The following is a 20,033-nucleotide window of genomic DNA, read 5'->3' as shown; positions in this document are numbered from 1 at the left end:
TTTTTTTAATTTTAATTGAACGTGATTTTCATATATTCCAATTTAATAGTTTTTAAAAAAATAAAAATAAAAGTAGGTATAGTGATGGAAATCCTAAACGGCGCTCTAAAATCTTGGAGAAAAAACTCACTTTATATATTAGATGTGTGCAAACCTAACATAAAACTTTAAAAATTGAATGAAATTATACAATATTAGAACTCTAGAAAATGAATACAGAATTAATACAAAATAGTGCATTATCACGCTTGCAGATACAAAATTTACATTCAAGTTACAAAATTATTGTGTCAAATGAATGCTCCTTATTTGCCTTTGTCTACACTCGTATGAAGTATATAGATATCTATATATATGTGACTATGTACAAAAAAGAATCACTAATATTATACCAAACAGGGTCGGATTTTCCTCCCTGTGCTTAGTAACTTGTGCAAAAAAGAATGACAAAAAAATAAATTTAAATGCAAAATAGGCTAACCTTGATTCTTCAACTGCTTCAATAACATACGAACACTTTCAATATGCAGACCAAGTTCCTTGACACGATCAAGGTGTTGTGAGGAAGTCTCTGATTCACCGATATCAGATATCAGAGCAGCACATTTGGATTCTGTATCCTCAACTTCCTTCTCAAGCAAGGTTACGATGGTTTTCACAGATGGATGTGAGTTATTTACATGTCCATTTGAAGAAGGGCTATGTTCAAAGACATCATTATCACCCCGAGTCAGCTGTTTTGAGCTAAAAAATTTATCTATGCCTTCACTTCCTGCATGCCACAGAGTTCCAAAGTAAATGAAAGTGAAGATGAGATTAAAATGCTCCATGAGTTTAAGCATGCCAAGTCAACAAAAGAAAATAATATGATGTCAGTGCTAACCAATTACCATACGAAAATGAATACAAAATATATTTAGTGCTAACCAATTAACATCACTGCCAACCTTTTAAACCATCAGAGATGTGCGATTGGGTGCACACTTAATTTCCGCGAAGAGTAAAAGTCTTACATATGTACCAGATGGTCCCCAACCCCCTCAAACATCCACCCACCCGACCCGACCCCCAAAAAAAAAAGAAAAAAAAAAAAAGAAAATCCAACAGCAGTTAGGAGTCACCAGGCCAATTGTTACAAAATGCAAATAAAATGAAATCCAGGGAGCAGACTTTCATCATGAACTATATATCCAACTACCAAACATCATGAAAGCATGAATTCCAGGTACTCGCACAAAGAAAAAGATCTTCTCAACATCCGACTACACAAAAAATTATGCTTTGAGGTTATGATTCTTATGAATCACCAGAATTAACGATGTTTCAAAAGGCATTTCACGATTTCACCAGCTATAGTGCAAACAAGAGGTAGAAGTCGAAAGAGATACTAAATCCAGAGAATAGTAAGCAAATATTGGATTGAACAAAATGACATGCATCAATATTGATATTGGAAAAAATTATTAGTATTAGGACACAGAATTTGGGCTCCTAAATAAAGAGGAAGTCTCTCTATTCCCCGGCCCCCCTCCAACTAAATATAAGCAAATAAATAAGCAATCCCCATCATAACAACCCCCTCCTTATTTTTCTACGCTCTCATATGGTCTACAAATAAATAAATTAATTAATTAATAAATAAATAAATAAACCCGAATATGTGCTTTTTCTAAGACTGGTAACCAGACCTGAATTTATTGGTCCAGTCCAATCCTGTCCATTCAGGCCCGGGTCTAATTATGCACAACCGAGTTATTCATACCACCATCACCACCAATCACACCTTCAAACTCCCACTACCACCGGCAATTCTTAAGCTCTAAGGCTCTAAGCATTACTGAGTACTGACATTATCAAAATCAGCTTCTAGCCAAAGTAGCCATTTCCGTTCCAGTAAAAATTTCATTTTCACTCCTTCCTTTCACTAACCTTCAAATGATAATATAAAAGCTATAATCAATTCCATTTTGTGCATTGCTGACTTAATGGTAACACCCAGAGGTAGGTATATATAAGAAGATAAACTTCTTCCGTTGTTATTTTCACAGGTAAGCCCAAGGCAATCATAATTGATGATCGGAAATCCAACAGTCCTCTCACACAGACTTAGGGTAATTAGCTTTTACTGCTTAACAAATTTCTTCTCTCCCAATCCTACTTTCACCTTCAACCTCTCACTAGGTCACCATCAGCAGCAGTTCTTATGCAACAGGTGCCAAGAAAAGAGCCATTAATACCATTCTGTCACTTTTTCTGAAAATGCCAAAACCTTTTCAATCTTTATCAATAATTTTTATCATTATTGTTCATAGCTTAGCATACACCCTAGGAACCCTACAAGACCTACAGATGCAAAAAGTCCTTGAGGTTTCTTAAGTTTCTGCTTCAGTGTAATGAGAATAAATAGAGACATATTTGCATTATTCAGCAAGTAAAAGTGGCATTTAAAGCATCTGTTTACTGGCATTGTAAGCGGAAAATCACAGTTCAACAGAACAAGTTCTCTTGTTTTTATTCTTCATCACTGCCATTCCTTTCCTCCTTTCCCAACCAATAAATCTCTCCTATTTCCCATCCCTCAATTTTATGTCCATCTCTCTACACTTTTTCTGAAGTCCTTCAGGGGTGGTCTCGCTGAGGCCCCTCAACCTTGCTGTTGGTGAGATCCAATGACGGTATGGATTAAAATTTACATAGCTGTGAACTACCCAAACACCCCCCCCCCCCTCTCGCTTTCTCAAACATGTCTTTTCCTGAAAGACTTGGAACAGATGACTGATATGTTTATCTAATGAAATTGATCCCCTGAGTGTGGGTGTAGCCACCATTGAATGGTAGAGCACAACCATACTCCTGACACAAGACATAAGTCATTCTACAATATCAGTACAACATTAGCTATCACTTACTTGAAGGGAGTCAAACAAGGATGTAGTAGCAAGATAGCAAAGAATTTCCCAAGAATAAGTGTTTTTAAGTACCTTGGATCGATGTTACAAAAGGAGACATTGACCTAGACGTAATTATAGAGCACAAGATTAAGTCTGGGTGGCACAGATAGAAGTATGTGTGAGTGTGTGGCCATAGCATACCTCTAAAGTTAACGCTGGATTATATAGGACAGCAAAAAGACCAGCGTGATTACATGGGTTAGAATGTTAGGCCATTTAGGAAGGAATGAAGGATCATATTAGAAAGATGGATAAAGCAGAGATGCATACATTGAGATTGATGTGTGGGAAGTGAACACCGTAAAGATAAGAATGAAAAATGAAGCGGGTAAGAATTGCAGATATGAATGATAGAATTTGGGTTTACATGAACATATAGTATTTGACAGGAGGGAATGGAGAGAGAAATTTTGTCAGAGAATAAAACTAGGTTCATGTATCCAGCCCTATCTATTAGGATTAAGACTAATGTTTTACAGATTATTGTTAAGCTAGTTTCCCTTAATTTTTTTTTGGTCAAACTAGTTAGCTTTTCACCTGTTGTTTAACTTTTGAGTATAAATATGCAACTACTTAACTTGAAAAAAAAAATGTAACTTTTTTCATAGATCACTAGTAGGCGAACCTTTTGCCCATGGTTTGTAATTTTTACTGTGTTGGGTTTACTAGTTGACAATATTTCCAAGATATTTGCATTTATTGTATTTAACCAATGCTATATTAAATGCCATTTTACACAACAAGCGTAGTTTTAACAAAATATAGCCAACTTCTTAAAGTACTGTAGAACATGCTAGAAGGAGCTTATTTTGAATCAGAGGGAATAGCAACCAGTAAATAAGACATTGACACCAGAACTCAACTTGCCAAGTTACCCTAAAGTTGCATTAGTTTAGGACAGAAAATTGTGTTAATATGTAGGATTGTAGTATTAAGAATTTACCGAGGTTGCTCAACTGATTGATAGCTGCTTGACCAATTGAACCCTCCAGTTTCAGAAGTCGCAAAACACTGGCAGCCACTCTTCCAAAAGAGTCAACTTCAGATTTGCAAAGAAAGGCAAGATGCTGCAGCTCATTCTTGGTAACAACAGCCTCAATCTACAGAAAAATGCACCCCACAAGCAATGACGAATTGAAAATGGCTAGAGATGGACTCAAAAAGTCGAATAAATGTCCATACACAGAAATTGAAAAGGTTAAATTCATACCGGTTGCTCAACAGAAAATTTAAGGTTTTCAACCATCCAGTTGTCTGTTACATCATCAAAACCATCTTCTGAGACAACCATATGAACCTCAACATTTACCCCTCCAAATTTCTTCATATCTGCTTCTTCAATAGCAATGACAGGAAACTCCACTGCATGGATGCTTGTTTGGACTTGAGGTTTCACCATCTGCAAACCTTCAACGCCAATCTGCACACATTATACATTAGTTATTTTACATTAGTTGAGAATGACCAGCAGGGTATACTAGTCTATGCTGCTCAGACAATTATACTTTTCAAAGAACATTGGGCCCAGTCACACCAATAAGGATTAAAGGATGTAACACTTACTTTTCAAATTTTGAATATGGCCTAAAAAGGTTTCTTGAGCTATCCTCTTGACTGGAATGACTCATCTTAATTGTCCAGAAATTAGTGTTTATATATAAAAGAAGGGGGAAAAAAAAATTACCTAAATTCCCCTAGAACTTCATCGAAAATACATAAATTTAATGCCCTATTAGACAAACAGCTTATACAGAGAGAAATCAGCTATAGATTATCCAGTTCCACTAATCTTGATAGGAGTACAACTGTTTCTTCAAACCAAGCGTACATATATATAAAGCATAAAAGTTGCAGAGAAAAATAAAGCGCTAAAAGGTACGGAATAGTAGGTTAGGGGGGATTAAGATTTAGGAAGCTTCATATGACTTTCTCAGAGAAGCCCCACATCCTCGCCCAGAACTACAAGAAAATCAAAATGGAATGAGCACGTCCTTCATGCAGACAAAAACCTAAAATCTTAACCAGTAAAGACTAACAGATTGAATTGGATGTCATCTCAGAATACACCAGAGAGCAATGACAGGTGAGTAACATGACCAAAAAAATTGCACACTCCCCATCAAATTTCCTTAAGTTTTGAATCTTGATCTATTTATCATTAGACCCTAAATTTGAGTAATATTATGGCACTATTGTAGCACCTTTCATGGCTATATATACCAACCACTTTATGCGCAATTGTGCAAAAGAAAACATTGAAGATAAGTAAAGTTGGTAATACTAATTAAAGACTTCTCTCTTCTCCATCAATCTCTACAAAGATTTAACCCTTGAGGGTGTATCCCAAGCATATAGGATTATATAAGTCAGAGTGTCATGACAATGCCATCATCTGATCTGAGGGTTAAGGGACCTGTTAAATTAACCAAGTATTGTAATACTGTTCTTGACTTTGATGCTCTTGACATAATTCTACAGTAAGTAAAATTTTACAATATTTTTAAGCCAAATAATAACAGTGTGTAGTTTTATGCCGTCCTCCCCGTGAAAGCACAACTTCCAATAAGTGTTCTTTCAAGAAGTCTAAATGATAATTCCCTATTCTTAAACTCGCTCTCAACATTTTTCGGAAAAATAGCTAATTGATATGAGAGTAGTCACTCAAATCCAGCAAAAATAAAATATGGATCAGATGAAAACTGAGCTAGAGCACCAATTACACCAACTGGTCACAAATTTATTTTCAGTTAGTTAGAAATTAGTATATGTGTAGATAAAGAGCACCAAGGGCTAATTTTTGAGTTTGAGGGAAATTAAGAGAATGAATCCTCACCTTTATCAGTTCCACAGGATATCTATGATCACCATTGGACTTTACACTGCAATTCAATAGGTCCTTTGGAGTATTCTTTGCCTTAATCTTCAAGCTCTTAAAAGTAGTATGCCAACACTTATCTTCCCTATTAGTATTTACATGGTTATCAAACCATGATCTGTCTTCCATCTCCTGTGCGCCTTCAAGAGCAAACAACCAGTTTCTCAGATCAACCAGCACATCCACTTCATTTGGCTTTCCCAGGTGAGAAAATAAACTATCACAGCTACTGTCATATGTTCCATCTGCAAAATGAATATATATTTTTAATTAACATTTTCATGTTGATTATAGCTAATGCCAAGGATTCAAGCAGGACAGCATTGAGATTAAGCATATACAAGTGCCAGTACATAATGCACGACAAGAAGTCACTCATGCTTTGTGATGCACACACTACAAATAGAAGCATGACAAATATCATACTTTCTTTCACATGATCCACAGTATGAGACGGTGCCTTGAAAATTTTTGACAGTGGACCACCAGACAAGTTCTCCAACCCTTTCAAAAGCCCTTCACTAGGGCCCCCATCAGGACCAAGAATTCCAAATCGATGCAATAAGGCTTCAGCATAGTTCATTCCTCCACCCAAACGAACACCATTAATACAAGCTGACACATTCAAGCTATGACAACCAGCATCCTGAGCTTGGGAAGGTATAACATGCACAATACTTACATCGAGGAAAGGAGCATGCTTTGCTCTTCCACTTAACTGACTCTGACCTTTATGCTCTACCCATAACACAGCTTTGAGCTGCGGAAATCCATTTGCAGTAACCAGAGAGCCATTTGCACAGGGAGTTGACAGTGTGCTGTTGCCAAGCACAGAATTACCCTCCACGTCTAAACAATCCACTTCCACAGTTTCCCAGCGTATAGTTGATGATATAGCAATGACTCCGCCCAGGGTTCTATGACCTACTTTAACGAACAGATCTTCCCCAATAAATTGAACCAAAGTCTTCCCCTCTGTAGTCTTGCATGAATCCTCCAGAAACTTCAATTGAAGGTCCTTTATGGCAAAGCTCACAGCAGTATCACTGGGAGCCTTAGAAATCAGATCATCATTCCATGATTCAGTTCTCTGAATTGCCGATTTATTACTCTTTCCTACTAATGCTATCCTTTCACTTACTTTTCCAAAATATGCATAGAGATCCAGGATGAAAAACAACTGCTCAACAGAAGCATTAGAGCAATATTGCTTACAGGCAATACCAAATCTCGCAATACCCCCGGGAGGAGGAACTTGAACCAACACGCTGCCATCTAGAGTCGCCAAAGCTACCTCAACACAAGCCTCTTTCACCTCAACACACCTCCACGATCCCAAAGATGAATTAGAAGAATTTTGCTGACCATCTGCATCTTCAGATGTTTCGAGAGACAAACTTGCGTAAGAAGCTCCAGCAGACAACTTTTTCTGGCTAGCATCAATAGGTTGATCACTCCAGAGGCAGAAACAAGCAGGATCCTTCTCCAAATCAAGCACGCTCATACTTAGTGCAGGTGATTCAGAAAAAAACAGATTTTCAATGTGAAGCTTAGCTTCAGCAAACAAATCCTGGAAAGCAGTATCACCACTGCAGGCATTATTACCTGCCTTTGCAAAGTCCAATGGAACTGTAAGATCTAGTTCTTTTAGAGTGAAAATAAGAGAATTGATGGAATAATCTGGCAAGATGGAGCCGGAATTGACTACAATTCCATCAGCTAAAAAGGAACATATTCTCAAACAAGACTCCTCTTGAAGATGGATCTGAACAAGGTGCAAAGTTAGAGTTTAGAAATCAGAAAAATAATCAACTCCAAAAAGCCTAGAGATGTAAATATGTAATAAATGGAAACATACCAGAAGAGGCAGGCAAGATATTACTGTCTGTGAAGCAAAGAGTGGAGGAGCTGGCGAGGGCGTCACCTGCAGAGAATGGATACTTATAAAAGAGGCAGCCTCATTTGCTTGCCAATATTTATCTCCCAGCGGGTAGATTGGGGGAGAGAAGTCCTTTGCTGTCCAAAAAGAAGAGAAAAAAATAGACTTTAATGACTAATGAGATTAATTTCCACCAAAATACAGATTCTTTAGACAAACCAAGTCAAGAAACTGCCAAAACACTTCCATTGACTAGTTAAATTTAGATCTACAGTTCAAAGGCTGCAAGTCTGCAACTAGTGAAACTTTATTGTAACACTCACTTTAAAAAATATTAAAAATACAAAATAGAATTACTGGTAGAAAGTTTTTTCTCATTCAAATCAAGGTACAAGAATCTAGAAAGCTCCCCCTATGGCCAACCTCTAAACCTTCACTACTGCATAACCCATCAGGAAGGGCCACCAGAGCTTGCTAGCAGCCAACTCTTGACAAGAGGTTCATCATCCATCCATAGCATATCCAATGTTAAGTATAATCAATGAAAGTACTAGGAAGAGGTGCAAGCTGAAGCAAAACTAAGGGGTGAGGGAGTTCCAAATATTTTCTTTTTTGAGAGTGCTTTATTATTATAAATACTGAGCATTTGTTATACAAAGTTTTTTTTTTTCCCCCCCTTTTCCAGGCATAATTTTCCAGAATTGCTTATCAGTCATAGGCTTTGACTTAAAGATGTCTCGTGACATTCATGTGTTCGGGTCAACTCTGGAATATAGGGTCAAACCCTATTTTCCGGCCAAAGGTATGGCGTTGCAAAAAAAAAAATTTATTTAAGGTGTGTCTTTGCAATAAATATATATATATATATAAGGTGGTTTCTTGCAAAAAATTGGTTATAAAAGGTGGTATATTGCAAAATTTCCTATACATATATATATATAAAAGTAAGTTAGCACATAAGTGTAACTGTGTAAGCATTAAAAGCTATTCTAAAGTTCAAAATACATAACTCTGATCATTTAGCTAATAATTGTCAAAAGGGAAAAGAAACAGAACAGCTGTACCAAAATTAGGAATATGCTGATAATCATTTGCTAATGCCTGCATTGATGGTTGAATTAAAGTGCATGGAGGTTGAGAAAATGTATCCCTGCATGATGAACAAGAACATCAGATATTATTCAGTGCAAATAAAACAATTACTCGATTAAAAATTATGACTAAAATTGCCACTTTGATGCAAACTACCAAAGCAATATAATATATGCCCATTGTCCAACATGAAATTGAAAGGTTTAATATACATAATAGACTAGTTTGTATATAAAAAAAAATAAAAAATTACAACGAATTATGGAACCAAACCTTCAACCTTAGGTGAGGCATGAGCAATAGCAAATTAATACAGGTGCTAAACAAAAGAATATCTACATAGACACTAGAAAATCCAATTAATGAAAAATCTCTCTTTTCATATAACCATTATATTAAAACTGTAAAAACAAAACCCCACTGGCCACTGCTGCCTTCTGTCTCTTACGTCAATTACCAGTAAGAAAATCCAATATCCTTTGCTCCTATGACAATTTAAAGATCATCTATGTATAGCAAAGTAGAACCACCCAATGTATAATAAATCTTAGAGGTCATATCAAAAAAGACTAGGAATGATAGCAGTGTACCCAGACTTGTGGGTATGAGCATCAATAGTTTTCCAATGAACAAAAATGTTATCTGCTTGACAAGCTACCGGCTAATCTCACACACACACACACACATGCGCGCGCGCGCACACACGCACGCACACATAGTGTTAAAAGTCAAATATTTGACCCTCATTTTGAGAGAGATATAATGAATCAATCAACTGAAAGTAATGTGATTACTAAAGGAGCACTCCTAATAGAGTTGTTGAAAAGAGGGGGGGAGGGGGGGGGGGGGAGAAGGGATTGAAAACATCATAATTAAGTACGATAAACAGTTTATCATGCAATAGACAAGTAGACAAATAGTAGCATAGAAAAAAAAAAGAGAGAGAGAATGAGAAATAGCAAACTCAAAAGAGTTCATAAAAGGGGGACTGCCCCAGGCCCATTTCTCAATTCCAAGCACCCCCCCCCCCCCCCCCGCCGCGATAATTAAATAAAGGTCCCTCCCTATACCCTACGCTACACCACACACCCTCACATACCTAGCCCTAGTAATTATATTTTTATTTTATCAAGTTCAAAAGACTTGGAAGCCTAATGAAATAGTCAAGGCAATCAGAAAGGTGCAAAAACTAGAAATTTTAGCTAAAATTGATTTGACATGCTACTGCTGCTTGATTCCCGCTAATTAATAAATAGGAGATAATTCACATGAAGTTAGCTTAGCACAAAAAAAAAAAAAACGTAGGCAATGAATGGATTAGGCAACAGGCACCCAAGCTAATATTAAACCAACCTGGAATCCAAAAAAAATTCAGAGACCAAATTTTCTACGAGTTATTGTGGGACGCATAAGTCCAGATACAAACATATGAAGATTATGCAAAACCAGGGATGACAGAGGAAGGTAGACTAATGATAGGTTAGATATAAATTTCACCTCAGAAAAAGTCCACCAATCATAACTTGTGTCAAGTTTTTGGCTTTTTCTCCATCAGATATACTTGCCTGACATAAATAGGAACAAAATTAGCTGAAGCCACAAGAAAGTATACCAAATATTTCCAGGATACAATATGCAATGTAAAATAAACAGGCCAGTAAATGGGGATTAATAAGAACGAAAATCTACTACGGACTTATTATACTAAGCTACTCTTGATTTAGAGCTACTACAAACAGAGTGCAAGAATCCATTCAAGCTGTAAGTCTGTTCCTAATGTCATTTTTCCAACGAACGCTAATGAGGGTATAAAATGGAGAAGACACTTGAATGGCGGGAAATATATGCAAGGCATCAAAAAACGCGGCAGAGAAAGAAGCAAAGAATAAAGGAAAATCCAACTGGCTGAGTGATGAAGCAGGAGACAGAATAGAAATTGCAGAAATTTAGATAGAGAATTTTTATTACTAGTAAAAAAATGATCCTTAACAGGCTGAAGTATATTCTTCCTCCATTCTTTTATTAGTGCAACATGGGGATAACGCTACCCAAAGCATAAATTTAACCTTAGATATCTTTAATCATCTATGAATGTCTTTAATTGATATTCAGAAAAATACAGATCAAGACGAATCTAAAAATATCCCACATGACTATTTTCCTTGCATATAAATCATAGTTAATTGTCAAACTGTCAAGGAGAGTGTGTGAATAGTGCAAAAGTTTCATAGTTGTATGTAACACACTAGCTCACTGAAATTGTATTAAAACCATAAATAAGCAATAAAGATGCAATTTTTAGAGAAGAAGGCAGTTGATTGATTGATTGATTGCAAGAAGGAAACTTGGAAAACAAGGTGGCTTGAGGCCACTACTCTCTAGTGAGTACCTTTAGGGTACAACTCTCCTTAGCCTAGGGATTACAAATGACTGCCTAACAATACACTCCTTCCTAACCTTTGTCATATACACATAATAAGCCAAAAACAAAAGAGACAAAATGTAAGATTGCAGCTGTCACACCCTCAGAGGATGTTGCTACAAAATCAGTGCTGCTCACAGATTGGTGCACTGATTTGGTGGCTTTCCTTGCTGACCCTTCTTCCCCCTGCGCTCATATGTGATCCAATCATTGTGCTTGCCCTTACTCTTCTCAGCAGTCGTTACATTGTAGTAATAAAAGAACATAGGAAATGTTTACTAAGTCTTCCAGGTTTTTTAATATGGTTATGAGATGTTTGATATAAAATTATAAATATGTTCAAATCCCCAATCCTATGATTTAGAAGCCCAATTTAGAAATGTCTAATCAATGTGCAATATTTAACAAAGCGCAACGTCTCCAAGACTCAATGTACCCAATATCACAACAATGCTACTGCAAATCAAAAGTAGTTTCACATGGCAGTTGGCTTCTCCCTTTTTCACCAGAACTAGCTTCAACGTAAGGGTCACAAATTCTGTTCACAACCAACTTACCCAACTCACATAAACTAATACTCCCTCCGTCCCACAATACTTGACACAGTTTCCATTTTCGTCTATCCCACAATACTTGACACGTTACTAAATATGGTATGGGACTACTAATATAATATATTTTCTCTCTTCTCATTACCCCCACCTAACCCTCACTTGTTGTTTTCTTTAAATATAAAAATACAAAAGAGAATCTTTTATATAATAAACAAATGTTTTAAATGGACCCACTTGTAGTTTTTTTAAACCACGTATCTCCCAAGTATTATGGGACGGAGGGAGTAGTCCCTAACTCCCTAATTCCGGTAAATTCACAATTAAAGACAAACATGTATAAGAAAGTCAGGAATTCCCATAGAGTAGAGGTGGGCTAGGTATGCCAGTACTAAGAATATGCAACTTTGATGTCCCCTTCTGAATTCGCATGTACATTAAAAAGCATTAAACCCTATAGGTATAGGATTTCCGGATGACAAACTTTGAATCAAACATGAGTAAAGCCAACAAAATATGTTGTCACTCTATAAAGAAATCAGATATTAAATCATTTAGCCAAACAAGGTAGGGACCAGGCTTGTGAAATATGGAAATAATTGATATGACTTCAGTTGCACAATCTTTATTTGCTTCCCATTTAAACACTCCTTTATCTGGCACAAGTAAAATCTTATTATGGAAACAATACAAACCACATAATATACAGAAAGTCACACAAAAAGAAAAAGAAAAAGGAAAAACGCAAAACAATTTGGAGATCTGAAACTTGCAATCACTTGAATATATTTTGCAAGAATTGAAGAGCCATTAGACTAAATAGAATTCCACAAGGATACAGACTACAGAGTAAGACAAGACCATACCCGAGAAAAGCAGAGAGACTGCATCAGAAGTTCAAGCCTGAATTCTGCAAGAAAACTATATAGTCAGCAAATGTCAGATAAGATCATTTTTTTTTTTGGGGGGGGGATCAAGGTTTTGTATTACTAAACGCCACAAAAACCATTATTCTACAGTTACACCAGCATTGAAAGTAGAAAATAAAGGGAAAGAAAAAGGTTAGAAAATTCTGAATGGGACTAACCCGTGTCTCTAATGCAGAGAAAAACATGGTCAACAACAATCGAGACTAATGAACGGCCAGCTGCTTCTGTAGATCGCTGATACACAAAATAGCCATAAAATCAGCTAGACACCGACAAATTCTATCTAAAACAAGAGGTCAGGCATAACCTGTTGTGCCCTTGGATCCACATCTCCTCTATTAAGGCAGACATACAGTCCCGTTAAGAAGCGAAGAAGAGCTCGGAGTCCTGATAAACAGAACAGTAGGTAACTACAGAGAACATGTCAGGATGGAATAACATCTGTGTGTGTATGTGTATCCCTAACCTGGTTCACTCAAAGCAGGACAAACAGCTTCAGTTATATGCAACCTGGCCTCAAGCCCCAAAGGGTCGTTAAGCTGTGTCCTCTGTACTGTTATCTGATGGGAAAACAAAGTAATTGATGAATTAACATTGTAGAAACACCATTTGCAGATACATGCCCAGTCAAATGAAAGATGAAACCATACATAAGCCTGTCCCGATATCCCCTCAAGAAAGCGCTCGCCGCCAAAGAATAAACGTTTTGCTCCATCATCGTCTCTCTTATTTGTCCCCTCTTGAACACGGCCATCCATAAACATGTCAGGATGAGGAAGAAGATCGATGGACAGCGATCCCCATTCAAGTTTCTGGCAGAAAAGTAAAGATATTGAGATAAAATCATGCATGACATATTGATACTTCCTCCATTCCAAATTAGTTGAAACATTTTAATTTTGGCACAAATATTAAGGAAAAGTGAGAAAGAAAAATAAATGCCCTTACCAATCCCTACCCCTTATCCAACCTAACCCACCTAAGGACCTACCTTGACATGGTGCATGCGCAGTTGACAATAAACAAGCAGCCTCTTGAGCCCACTGCAGGGACTGCATTACCACCTCCATTTACTCATCAGACACCTCACCTCCATCCCCTTCTCACCACTAATCTTCTCTCATCTTCCCTCCTTAAGTCTCCCAGCCACAACCATCTAAGAAGACACCAACTAATCTACCTAAAACCACCTAACTCCAGCGCAATTGGATACGAAAATTTTAGGTATTAGAAGTTTTAGTGTCTCCAGGTTCAAATGTAGTGGAAAGCATGGCCCATTTTGCTCAATGAAGAGAAAGGGGCATTGGCTATTAAAACTAAGGTTTATCACTTCATTTTCTTCCAAGTTTTCCTCCGTTCTCAAATTTGACCACTGCAACAATGGCAGAGCTCTTGTTGTCAACCAGTTAAACAGCCAAAGGTAAGATTGTGAGAGCTTGGAAGTAGTGGGTGGAGGAGATGATAGGTAAAGTGTTTTGCCAGAAAATTGGGTGTGTACCAGAAAGAGAGGAGAGAGATGAAGTGGTGGTGGTGGCGATGGAGTGGGGAAGATGATAATGTAAGAGTGAAAATTCAGAGGGCCTCTTATGGTAAAGGTAGGAGAGAGAAGATGAGTTAGAGAAAATAATATGGGTTGAATTGACATTTTAACATATAAAAATTTCCTAATAAAATAGAAACTTCCCAAAAAGGAATGCACGTCAACTAATTTAGAAATTATTTATACATTCAAGCTATGTTACATGGACTCGGGGACTATGTCCGATATTTGGACACGGGTACGGGGACACGTCAATACGACACTTAAATTTATATAAATAAATTATATATTACAAAAGCTTTAAATTTTTCATAATGTCTACCCCTATTTTTTTTTTATCTTAATTCTATCCTCGGTAAATTCTCCTAATAAATGGCAATCTTCTTATCTCCATTTTCTCTATATTAATGGTGGTTTTCGAACAAGATATATTTTTCTTTCATGTTTCTTCTCTTTTTTCCTCTCCTCTCCTAATGGAAGTGTCCAAGTGCACAGTGAAGGATCGGACACGTGTCATGTGTCCGTTTCCATGAAGTGTCGACAAGGACACTTTGCGATATTAGCCATGTCCGATTAACATAGCATTCAAGAACAGGTGATTTATGAATTAAAATAAAACAAGGACACTTTGATGGTTACCACTAAAAAGACAATTCAGGACTATTATAATGAATATAACAAGAAATCCTAAACCTAAAGATAAAAAACAGCAACACATTTACTTTGAAAACATAGATGTAATCCTTGTTGCTCGAGAAATCCCTTGCTTCTTTAAGATTTACAACCTGCCAGAAAAATAACGTTTACTTAAACATTTGCTTAAGGCAAGAAAATCGACAGAGGAAACCATTACTAGTATACGAACCTCCCAGTTTTCATTGGTGGTGTAAAGTACAAGGTTACGCATAGTAATAGATGCCATAGGAGGTGTCCTACAAAACATAATAATGACAATGACAACAATATACAGCAATCAGCTAGAAGGTAAAAGTTTAATGCAGTTTGATCTTTAATATCCAATCATACTAAAGAAAAGTAATTGATGATTGTACTACAGTCAAAAGGTTGATGTTACCATGTTGCTCCACCTTGGCGACGACCACCTCCTCGAGTTTCAAGTAGAAGATTTACAGTCTGTACTTCTATTGTCATCCCATCTGCAATCTGATGCAGCAAAGATAGTCAGATACGATATAAACAGCACTGTACTTGTTGATATGGCTAATAGGTGTTGGATTTTGCCTTAACTCAGTCTACCATTATTATGGAATATGTTTTCCGTTTACGCATTTTATTAGGGCCTTTTATTTTCACTTTTCAGTTTCAAAAGTAATATATAAACTCCCTAATTCTTAACTTAACATAATTTGTAATCAGCTTATCCTCAAGATCAATAAAACTTCCTCTACTCTACGTGGATGTAGCTAAACTATGTTACTCGGACTCTTCATTTCACCTCACGTACCCGTGTCGGACCCCAACACTTGGACATGGGTATGATACCCGGACACTTCACATTTAGTTCAAAATCATGGAATTTTTTCACAAAATAGCCAAGTCGGACATGGGTACCCGAGTCCAAGTAACATAGAGCTAAAGCATCATTAATCAACTTCTTACAATTTGTGTCTTTTTGTTTATTATTTTCACTGTCTTTCTTGTATCAGTTTTGGCAACAAGGGACCATAGTCAATAAATTCACTATGCCACAATGACTCAACGTTGTCCCTTAAACAATAAGTTTATGACACAGAAAGCTTGGTCCACCAGAAGAATGCACAACAAAGCATGATGATAGAGACAGTTGAGGGAGAAGAACCAAAAAATGCAGAGACAAGAATATATAAAATTTGGAATACAAATTTTCCTGTTTACCCATTTCAATCCCTTCTCATACAACCATCACACGGCCTTAGAGAGAAAAGAAAGGGTAATTGAAAAACATTAGGAAGGAAAGGGCCTGAGCCCAAAAGACATTGACAACCCTAACTATTATTTTACCTTAGGCACCTATTTGATATTAGGAATAAATAATAAAAGCTACGGAGTCAATTTTTATCAGGACATTCCATCACTCTGCATTCCCGTTGATCCCCTATATATTCTTGCAAAGTGTAATGATAGGTGACAGTGGATTAGGCGATGAGGGTTTCTTTCTAGTTTCATATGTTTCTTGAGCTAAAGTAGTACCTTAATTTCCTTGGCTGCAACCTGCAGGCCTGCAGCTAAGTTCACTAACTAAAACAAGCACTAAAATTCAATTGAAGAAGAAAAGGAAAAATTGTCAGATGGAAGTATCCCTATCCATTAATGTAAATAGTAGGGACTAAGGGTCTGTTCACATATACTGAACTTAGGTGAACTGAGCTGAACTGGACTGATTGGAGATAAGCTGAAATGAATTTTTTATGAGAGAGGGAAATTAGGAGCTAAGCTGAAGTGAACTAATTGGAGCTGAATTGAACTAAACTGATTTGATTGGAACTGAACTCAACTGAAATAAGTAAATGTGAACATGCCCTAAATTATATAAAAAATATAACAACCTTGACAACCTAAATTTGGAAGTCTGAATACTATACTGGATACCATCACTTATAGTTCCACCATTTTTTTAAAAAAAATGGATCGCTATTTAAGTTACAATACTAAAAGCATGGCTAACTTTAACTTAACGTTTTTACATCAAAGTAGCTACATTTAATTGATGAATGCAGAATATATGGGCTTACTATACACAGTAATTAAACTTATGTTAAGGATAGTTGGATCGCCATAACACGGTAATCAAAGATGCCTCAACGCAACTGGACTCCAACCAAAAATAAAAAATAAAAATAAAAAAGAACCTCAAATACTAGCTTAAGCTTTCTCAATAACATGTACAGAATGGGACAAAAGTCAAAAACCTAACAATTAGAATCAAGAGAAAAGCATTAATAACAAATTCACATATAAGAGCTCTAAGAGTCTAAGCTATGTTCATTTCCAACATAAGATAAAACAAAATATGGTTTTATCTTATCTCCACAACACATGTTATACTACATCTTTGGACCAGTAAACCCTCATTTGAACTTCATTGAATTTACCTAAATTTAATTAAATATATTTAAATATATTTAAAGTTGTCATGTTAACTCTATAGCCCTTATTTGAACTCATATTTTGCAAAAAAGTCTTTTGAAACGATAATGGCAAGGCCGAAACAGAAAGGGGAAAAAAAAAATCAAGTTCACCTTATCAGCGAATCCATAACCGCTCCCTCTTCCGGTACTACTAGCGGATTGAGAACTGCAAAAACACTTCCCAAATCATACTCTCGGATAATTTACAAAAACAACCTATATACATAGTCCATTACAAAATCAGACTCATTTCAATTCGAATCGATAAAGCAATGATCATACCTGCTAGAACTCTGACTCGTATCTGCATCCGCATTCTCTTCAAGAACCAAGTCAAGTCTATCTATTTGCACAACAATTGGCTCTACTTGCACATTGCTTACCGATGGTAGCTACACTCAAAACAACAAAATCTCAAGTCTTAATCACTATAATTCGAAGAAAATCTTTACTAAATTATTACACAACCTTACTAGTGTCTACATCAACCACTACTATAACTACATTCCCATCAAGTTGTCCATCCACTCAACAATTATTATACATTTACACATATATGATTACTACCTCCTATTCAAAATGTCCATCAAATCAACAATTCAACCAAACAAAAACCGAGAACGAATTACGTACCACGATTTCCAATTTCCCTAACTTGGCTGTAGTAACAGTAATCGCCGGCGGCAATCCGAGGCTCGAATGTAGCGCATCTCCATCAATATCTACATTTTTAGGAAAAATCATCAAAATTCAAATCCAAAAATTCCACAAATTTCATCTAAATCGCGCAATTAAATCCAAAATAAATCGCAATTCTATCTCGTAAATCCTGCTACAGCATAATTCAACTAATCACAAAACCAAAATTCGATTCATTTGCTAAAATTAATAAATCAGCGGAAAAACAACAAAAATGTAAACCTAAATTGGAGAGCTGAACAGTGCGGCCTTGAAGCTTGAACTGATCTCTGGTAAAAGATTTCAACCAATATTTAAGCGTGTATTCCAACGCTCTGGCAAGAATCGACTCCATTTTCAACTCTCTAGAAAGTTCCAGAAGCTGTTAGAGAGGTTAAGCGGTGCCGGAAAACCGGAAATGGAGGTCGGAAAACCAGAAGCGGTTTTAAAGGAGGAATAATGGTGGTATTTGAGATTGTGTTGTGTGCATGGAGAGGAGAGTTATTGGGTTATTGCAGCACACATAAAGTGCGGGTAATGAGGGTGGTGGCACGTGTGGAGAGAATTGAGAGAAAGTGTGTGGCACGTGTACACGTGTGGGAGGAGAGAGGGTGTTGGATCTTGGGTAAGGGGGGAAATGTCAGAGAGAGGTACGGGGTTTAGAGAAAACTAGCGACGTTGGCTTTTTTGAGTGTCGGAGTGTTGCGAGAAGTTTTGTCGGACTCTTTTTTATTCTAACAACATGCATGCACGGTTAAAGTCGGTAGAGCTTTTGCTTAAAAGAGCTTGCTTGCAATACAGATTAAGGGTCTATTTCCATTGATTGAACTCAGCTGAATTGAACTGAGCTGAGTTGAGCTGAACTGAACAAAACTGGATATTTTATAAGAAAAAGAAATTAGGAGCTTAACTGAACTGAATTTCAACGTATGAGAACAGGCCCTAAGGGTCTATTCTTTTTAAATTACAAGTAGTTTAATTTCAAGTCCGCTTAATTCCCAATTTTTTTTCTCTCATAAACAATTCATTTCAGCTCTAATCAGTTCAGTTTAGTTCCCAATTTTTATAAAAATAAAAAATAAATAAAAAAAATTCTCTCATAAACAATTCATTTCAGCTCTATTCAGTTCAGTTTAGTTCCCAACTTTTTAAAAAAAAAAAAAAATTATAATGTGCTGCAAGTATTGTGACATTTTAAGAAAGTGTTGCAAGTATTAGAAAACGGAGGAAGTATACTATAAATTTTTGTATATTTATCTTCAACTAAAAGATAAAAGATATTGCTTGACTTCGATAAGATCGGTACTAGCCAATTAGCCATGTCGCCAATTGATAGGCCATGATGTCCATGAATGAAGACCAAAATAGAATTTTACATCTACGAGCACAAGAAATAAGTTATGTCATCAATTGAGAGTCCATGCATGGATGAAGTCCAGTTTAGAATTAATTAAGTTCCGTTGCCCAATTACAAGAATAAGTATAATGGAGGTAATGTAATCTGTATTTGATTAGAAAATTAGTTGTTAATAACGTACTTTTTTATCAATTGATTTAAATTAAAAAAAGGTTACAATTACACCTTTCCACGAATAGTTGCCAATTTGATGTATGGACCATACGAATAGGCATAGCTTGTGTTGGCGGTAATATTTTACCCGAGGCTAGACAAAAGGGATACTTTGGATTCCTTTCTACCCTAACTTTCAAAGGTGGAAAGATCTTAATTAACAATAACTTAAAATTATCCAATAGTACATCCTTCCATTCATAAGTTATACTTGTAGTTTATTTATGATGTGATATAGAATACAAAAAATAATAATAATTGTTTTTTTTTTTGGGGAGGGGGGAGTTGGACCATTTGGGTGGTAAAGTAGAGTTACATGTTGCGTACTTGAACAACAATATATATGTCGATATGTACTAACGTTTGTTGCTCAAGTAGTTGAGCTAGGCTAGACTTTTGGAGGAAATACAAGTTTATC

General features: G+C 36.3%; 1 protein-coding gene across 1 annotated transcript; it reads right to left on the bottom strand.

Annotated features, from left to right (window-relative positions):
* Positions 1–210: 210 nt before the first annotated feature.
* LOC145604500 (uncharacterized) lies at positions 211–18,575 on the bottom strand. The gene is made up of 20 exons (XM_081660383.1): positions 18,289–18,575; positions 18,001–18,089; positions 17,650–17,759; positions 17,479–17,533; positions 15,315–15,403; positions 15,105–15,171; positions 14,962–15,024; positions 13,350–13,511; positions 13,166–13,259; positions 13,007–13,086; positions 12,858–12,933; positions 12,637–12,680; positions 10,295–10,362; positions 8,770–8,855; positions 7,685–7,842; positions 6,253–7,591; positions 5,785–6,071; positions 4,162–4,371; positions 3,895–4,051; positions 211–772 (listed from the first exon to the last, which is right to left on the bottom strand). The coding sequence occupies exons 1-20, from the start codon at positions 18,398–18,400 to the stop codon at positions 477–479; spliced, it is 3,642 nt and encodes a 1,213-aa protein (XP_081516509.1). The 5' UTR covers positions 18,401–18,575; the 3' UTR covers positions 211–476.
* Between the last annotated feature and the right edge of the window lie 1,458 nt (positions 18,576–20,033).

This window comes from Chenopodium album, chromosome 22, assembly GCF_948465745.1.
Source record: "Chenopodium album chromosome 22, dcCheAlbu1.1, whole genome shotgun sequence".
Classification (NCBI taxonomy): domain Eukaryota; kingdom Viridiplantae; phylum Streptophyta; class Magnoliopsida; order Caryophyllales; family Amaranthaceae; genus Chenopodium; species Chenopodium album.
Note: the sequence above shows the minus strand (reverse complement) of the source record. Positions and strands in the feature narration are given on the sequence as shown.